The 7,598-nt window shown below is 34.4% G+C and overlaps 1 protein-coding gene across 1 annotated transcript; it reads right to left on the reverse strand.

Moving 5' to 3' along the window:
* Window positions 1-4,382: 4,382 nt before the first annotated feature.
* Window positions 4,383-7,049, reverse strand: LOC133826804 (uncharacterized). Its single transcript, XM_062258811.1, has 6 exons — window positions 7,020-7,049; window positions 6,795-6,903; window positions 6,270-6,648; window positions 5,933-6,221; window positions 5,593-5,779; window positions 4,383-4,585 (listed from the first exon to the last, which is right to left on the reverse strand). The coding sequence occupies exons 1-6, from the start codon at window positions 7,047-7,049 to the stop codon at window positions 4,383-4,385; spliced, it is 1,197 nt and encodes a 398-aa protein (XP_062114795.1).
* Window positions 7,050-7,598: the final 549 nt, after the last annotated feature.

Raw genomic sequence — 7,598 nt, forward strand, 5'->3', positions numbered from 1 at the left:
AGAAGGAAAAATGAGAAAAAAGGGGAATAAAAACAGAAAAAATATGAAAAAAAAAACATTACAAATGAAATAAAAAATTTGATAAATTAATAAAGAAGAAGAAGAAGAAGAACAATGGAAAAATGGAAAGAAACAAAAAAGATAAAGAAAAAATTGGTAGAAAAAAAAAAGAAAAAATAAGTAAGGAAAAAAAACAGAAAAATAATTAAAAATGAAGCAAAAAAATAAACAAATTGAAAAAAAAAATCATCTTCAAAATCAAAGAAAATATAACTATGATAAAAAAATGTGATATTTCTATATTTTAGTTAGCTACTAATTGTGTTTCCCATATTTTAATTTTGTCTTTAATAAATTTTCCTATACAAATTAAGAAAAATATAATTCCCATATTTTTGCATATTGATGATATAAAAACCATATTTTTTAAAAATCCCCTAATTTATAAACAATTTTACTCATGAAATATTTTTAACAGAATTAAAAAAATACATTTATTGAATACTAGAATCAAGTATAATTTTTAAAATTACAAAAATACCATTATTTTATTTTTAATAATATTTCATTTATTATTTTAAACTAAAGTAATGATATAAAGGTTTACAAATCAATTTCTTTAAAAAAATAATTATTATTTATCATTTTATAGTTTGATATATATATATATATTTGTTTTTTATATTATAAGCTTCAAAAATAAAAGTCATTAATTAAAAAATTATTGGTTTAAGATTTTTTTTTTTTTAAATAATAATAATTTTGAAGTGTTTTACATTCCTGGATATCTGAAAACCACTTGTGAGATGGGTTTCACTTGAACCTAGAATCAGGAAAAGTTAAAACCCCTGGAGTACAGACTCCCAGGTTAGAAAAACTCAAATCCAGTACCAAACATGAGAAAGTGTTCAGATTCTCATTCCCGTGTCCAGATTCCTGTATACCAAATGACCCCTTAAACCAAAGTTTTATTTTAGAGCTACTTTATATTCATAATAGTATTTTGTGCAATAACCGTTTGGACCTTGTCTTTTGTTAAATTACATTAAGACATTGTGTTTTGCAAAACAGATCAAAATAGTACCTTAGATCCAAATTTAGTCAAAATAATTTCAAATAGAAGAACATTTGTTAGATCCTCGACGGTGCGATGAGTGTAGAGAAGTAAATAAGGTGGCGAAGAGCATATAATGAAATATTATATTTAAAATTATTTTGGCCAAAATCTGGTCCAATGTATTATTTTGATTTATTTTGCAAAACACATGCCCTAAAATATATATTACCAAAACATAAGGTCCAAACGCGTATTTAGCTAAAACACATAGGCCAAAAATGGAAAAATGGTATTTTTCCCTTCATAATTTCATTCTCTACATTCATAGAATGTTTAGAGCTCCTTTAAACATTTTATTAATTTTTCTATATTTCTTTCTCCAAATTTATTAGTTTTTTTATTCTTTGATAGAAATGGTTAGGCGACATTAGCATTGCTGATTGTGGATGTCAAAATTCCACATCAAGTAAAGCACCCAAGAGGAGTCCCAATAGATAGGAAAAACCTCTGGGATCAAACTCGCACCATCCTGGAACATGGGGGCAAGCACAAGCCTCCCTGGAGCTTGGGGGCGAGCTCAAGCCTCCATGGAGTTTATTGTTTACTAAGCAACTAGTGACGAAGCGAGGATTTATAGACAAGGGGACCAATTTTGTTATTGTATAATAAATATCATACAGAATAATTCATATTGTTATTGTAATGACCCAAAATTACTAATAAGGCTTAAGGGTCTTGATTAGTGTGTCGGGAGGGCATAATTGGAAGATATGTGAATTAATGGTGAGAATGCCTAATTATGTGATATGCATGATCTTATGATTATATGGATATGTGAAATGCATGCTTATGAGTATTAGATAAGCATGCAGGCCCTGTTTAGCTTGTAAGGGCATAAATGTGATAAACTGTTGAGACCACATTATTATGTTGATATATTTATATTTGCAGCATTCGGCATGAAGCGATCCTAGAGAGCAAGTAGCGGGAAAGTCACAACGGGATCCGATACTTGACTCGGGGCGAGTCAATGTATTTTGGGTATTAGACAGTTATTTGGGTTATGGAAATAAATAATTGGCGATATATTTGAGGTTAGGAAGCCTAGGTGGGAATACTGGGGAAAATTACTATTTTGCCCTCGGGGACGTTTTTGGTACCCCAAGCCTTGGGATTAACTTAAGAGGCTTAAGTTAGACAAGACAAAGGTAAGAAACGTTTAGAAGCCTAACTGAAACTGACTTTCTCTCTCTCTCTCTCCTCTCTCTTAAGGAGTCTCTCAAGCTAGCCATTGGAACCAAAGGATTTTTGGGCTGGAAATTCAAGAATTTGAGCTGGAGTTGTGGGGAGAATTTATGTAGCAATCTGAAGGTTCAGACCATGAGTTTAGGTGAGTATTGAATTGTGGTTTAACTGGCTTAATTCTATAGATTTGGGCTGAGTTCTAAGTGTTTTGGGTTATTGATTTTGAAGATTAAGTTGGGGCTAAGGCTTGGGAATTAACTCAGCAACTAGTTGGTGGACTTGCTCTTCAGTAAAGGTAAGCCTTTAGTAATGGTTTAGCATCTGAATTTTTGGGAATTACTGTCTGTTCAATGGATTTTTTGAGCTTATGGGTTTCAAGATTAAAATGTTATATTGGTGAGTTTCTAAGTTAGGTTTTTGTTGGGTTATGTTGCTGAAAACATGTTATTAGAATGTTTGTAATAATTGAATTGTATTATTAGGATGATTTTGGATGGATTTGAGTGTTAAAAAATGGTGGATTTTCTGCGTTCGAAGGGGTCGGGTCGCGACTTAGTTCTTGGTGTGTTGGAACCCTTCGAAGCAGATAGGGGCTGAGGAAAAAGGGCGGGTCGCGGCATGGAGAATGTTGGGTCACGGCCCGTGTTTGGTTTCTGGTGAGGCTGGGCCTCTAATTGGGGGCGGGCCACGGCATAGGAAGCTTGGGTCGCGACTCTTAAGGGTATTTTTGGTCTTTTGGAGGTTTAAGGTGTGGGGACTTGACCTAGGATGCTCGGGATCGATTCCACTATCGTGCTTGGTGGAATTGGATGTCTCGAAGGCTAAAACTTGACCCGGAAACCCTTATTCATTTATTATTGATGGAATCCTTTATCATGGTTGTGTCTAGGTGTACGCTTGGGCTCGGGGCAGGATCGTGCTCGAGGGTCGTCTTTCTTAATAAAAACACTTGGAATTAAAGGTAAGAAAACTGCACCCGTTTATGTGGATAGGTTGGGACTAAGTGTTCCCTATATTCGTATGCACTGTTATACGATTGTGATAAACCATGTGAATATGTTGGGACTAAGAGCTCCCTATAATTGTATAAATGTCATGAGGTGGTATTATGCCATGGGGACATGTGATAAACGACCTAAGAGTGCTGGAATCAATACTTGCGCACAAGGCGCGGCTCAGCCACTAGTAGCTGAGGACAGCTTATCAATCACTAAGCTTGGTTAAGCTGGCCAAAGTCAGTGGATATAACACTGGGGGCAGCCTAAGTGAGCCGAAGATAGTGGGTTAAATAGAGGGTGCGACCTAAGGGCGCTGACTCTAAATATTGTTTAATGGTTGCGATAAACTGTTGATTATGAACGTGATTATTGTTGTTAATTTGATGAATACGATATGTTGATTATCTGGATGACAAGTTTTTAATTTGTCGATTGTTATCATTGAACAAGTGAATGTTATGAATGGCTAAATACTTGGTTATGCTTTGTAGAATAATTGGTTATTGATATTGATCATGCTATGATATTATGTTTTCTTGCTGGACCTCGGCTCACGGGTGCTATGTGGTGCAGGTAAAGGCAAGGGTAAGACGAATTGACCATGGGTTGGAGAGCTCTGGGGGCGAGGTGTACATTGTCAGTTGCTGGGCCGCCACGGTCGAGGGATTGTACAATGATAGAAACCTAAAATGTATATTTTTCCATTAGAGTGGCTTGATTATTTATAACATTTGGAAATCTTGTAATTATGTCATTTAAACCCTGATTCGGGATCCCATGTACTAAACATTTATTTTAATGAAAATTATTTTCTTACGACCAAAACCTTTTAAACCTAACCTATTTATGTTGTTAGGTTCACATTTTTATTTAAATGACTTTATTAGGAAGTCTTGTACTACTTCAAACACACACAGTGTAACGGTCTTGGTTATCCAGGGTGTTACAGTTATACAACTATAATTTATAATAATTCATCATAAAGATCCAAATATACTATGTATATAACCTTTAAAAACAAGTTATAGTCTTTCAAATAACAAGTGTCTCAATAAAAAGAGCGACAATAATAATTCAAAACATCAATTATTATTTTTATAAGTAAGTTGTGCTTGACGATTCTTTATAGATGCAAACTCATCTATAATGGATTCAGTACTAAATTTTGTAGCAATTTCTTTCTCAATACAAACAATTAAGCAATCATTCAAAAAACTATCTTCCATCTTGTTTCGGAGCTTTATCTTGATAATTTTCATGATAGAAAATGCTCGTTCTGTAGTTGCTATTGATACAGGAAGAGTAAGAACAAGCCTAAGTAATCTGTCAATAAGAGGATATGTTGACGCGGTTCTTCGGCAACAGGTAATTATACGAATAAATAGGATGAATTAGTGCAAATTGGTGAACTGTAATTATACGAATAAATCCTCTCAATGAAAGCACCAAACTGTTGACGCGGTTCTTCGGCAACAGGTAATTATACGAATAAATAGGATGGATTAGTGCAAATTGGTGAACTGTAATATGAAAATAACTATAGATGATCACTTCTTTCTTTTTAGGTGGTTCGCAGGTTAAAATCCCTCTAGTCCACCAGGCGGTATTATTGATATCTCTTGACTATTTCTTACAGAGTGTTTCTTTACAAAAATATGCCAACCCCTTGCCCTACCCAGGGTCTTGGTGTTTATAGGAAGAAGATATCTGGGTTGGCAATGGGGTCATCCCATGATCTCTTTATCCTTCACGTCATGTCTGTGACACTGATGATTAATTCCTAAACTTTGCAGTGAAGTGTGGTCTAATTAATAGGTAAGGAGGGATAATGGGCCGCATGGCCCAAATGAGGCGTGGGATGTCCGAACACGCACATTTATACTGCGTGTCCGAGAATTCAGGAATATAATAGACACTTGATGTCTGATATATGCACGTTTATATTGTGTGGTTGACTTTAAAAGGGTTCAGATGTCAGATCTCTGCTGCATCACGAGCTTAACGTGGCGCTAGCTTGTGACACTCATACTCCAGCTACACGATGCCTCCGTGTAGCAGTTAACTCTCTAAACAGCTCAGGATGTAGAAAAGGAGGCCCGCAACACACAGATCCGGGCGGACGATCTACACGTGTCAGATCGAATTAGGCCCTTTTCTAGCTCGCCAATATGTGTTGATATTTAGGGCGTACAGGATACATAATTGCTTCCCTTTTTTTGACCATGCCTTGATACAATTCATGAATACTAGATAAATTATGTAATTCAAGATGATTTGGAATGTCAAGCACACAATGTTGAAGTTCAATTCTTAGACGTACTACTTCTTGCTCTGAGAAATCATCAGGATAGTACTTCTCTGCAAGGTTGCAAATATCATCAATCTTGAACAATTTAAATCCATCTCTAGGATCAAAAGCAGTGCTAAGAACAACCAACTCTACTAAATGTTCATTGAATCTAGAGTTTAATTCTTGCAACTAATAGTCAAGTGTGGTAATAAAGATATCAACTTGATAATAATGCATAACATTAATCTTATCTTGTTGATTTCAAGATCTTCTACCCCTTGCAACATATTGAGCATCCAAATCTAGGATATCAATTTGGTGTTGCTCACAAAATAATGTTACCTTCATGAGGAAAGAATCCCATCCCGAGTCTCGAAAGCTCTCAAGTAGCCTTTTTGTACTTGCAACAATATGCATATCATTCAAAATATCTTGTGATTGTCGTTGTAAGGCTACACTAAGAATACGAGTAATTTCCAAAATCTCTTTCATAAGATGTAATATGAAAACAAACTCAAAAGATAATAATTGATTGCAAGCAAAATCTGCATCTCCATGTTGAGAATATGAAACTTTTTCTTTTGCAATTTTACTCAAAATCACACAAGTTGCATTAAACATTTTGAGCAAGCTAGAAATAGAATCCAAATGAGAACCCCAACGAGTATTTCCAGCTCACTTTAAGATGCCAATTTGATTTAGCCCCGTCCCTGATTCAATTTCATCATTTGCAATCTTAGTAGCAAGTTCAACAGATTGAGCCTCCTTTAATTCATCATTACACTTGCAAGATGCAGTAACAATATTGATAATGAAAACCATGACAAAGAAAAATTGATGAACTTGACTTACTTCTCGAGAAGCTGCAACTAAAGCAAGTTGGAGGCGATGGGCTAAACAATGGATGTAATATGCATATGGCAATTCATTACAAATTAAAGCCTGCAAGCCATTCCACTCTCCTCTCATGTTACTAGCTCCATCGTACCCTTGCCCGCGTATGTTAGAAATAGCTAAATTATGTTGAGAAAGAACAAAAAATATACCTTCTTTCAAAGCTGTACATGGACAACATCAAAAAATCGTTCACGAATGAACCCTTCTTTATCTACAAATCTTAAAACAAGAGTTATTTGCTCTCTTTTGGACACATCACGTGCTTCATCTACTATGATGCAAAATTTTGAGTCTCCAATTTATTCACGAATCTCTTTCTTGACTTTGTTGGAAAATATATAAAGAATCTCCTTTTGAATATCAGGCGATGTATATGTGGCATTTAAATGAGCATTTTCTTGAACAACACTTGCAACCTATACATTAATTTTAATTAAACAAATTATTTTATGAAAGAACATACAAATATAAGAAATAAAAAAGAATACAATTTTTAGAAAATGATATATGAAAGAATAAAAATCACCATTACCTTGTCATTGTAAGATGCCAATAACTTCATAAGTTCATGAAAATTTCCTTGATTAATTGATTCTTTACTTTTGTCACGTCCTTGAAAGGCACAGGCTTGAAAGGCAAGTCATTTGACTACATCAATTGTAACTTGAAGTCTTAATCTATTATTCTCAATTTGCTCATAAGTTTGTTTTTCAATAAAACCTCTAATATGTATTGAAGCATTCATCAAATCATTGAAGGCTTTTACATTATTTTTATGAACTAAGCTAGGACTTTTACCCACATGTCGTAAGAGAGCACAATTATATTCATTGTTGACTTTATTTTAGTTCTTAAAGCCTCCAAGAACAAATTTGTTTGCTTCCATCCGTCCAATTGGCTTACTAAATAAATAGCAAGGCAAACAAAATAATGCAACAACTGATGGAGAGTATTCCAGCCAAAGAGGAAACAATTCAAACCAAGAGCTACAAATATGTTGAAGATGCTCCTTTGATCTAGATGGCGGATAGCATTCAAGTTTGATTTTATATGGTCCAGCTTTAATATAAGCTCGACGAATTTCATCTTGTTGATTAATTGAGTATTCCCA

The sequence above is a fragment of the Humulus lupulus genome, chromosome 1 (assembly GCF_963169125.1).
Source record: "Humulus lupulus chromosome 1, drHumLupu1.1, whole genome shotgun sequence".
In the NCBI taxonomy this organism is placed as follows: Eukaryota; Viridiplantae; Streptophyta; class Magnoliopsida; order Rosales; family Cannabaceae; genus Humulus; species Humulus lupulus.

Coding starts and splice junctions, on each gene's coding strand:
- LOC133826804 (XM_062258811.1), bottom strand. CDS start 7,049: ATGAAGTTATTGGCATCTTACAATGACAAG. Junction 5,780..5,932: donor GGGATTCTTTCCTCATGAAG/GTAACATTATTT, acceptor CTTGACTATTAG/TTGCAAGAATTAAACTCTAG. Junction 4,586..5,592: donor AAGAATTGAACTTCAACATT/GTGTGCTTGACA, acceptor CTGTATCAATAG/CAACTACAGAACGAGCATTT.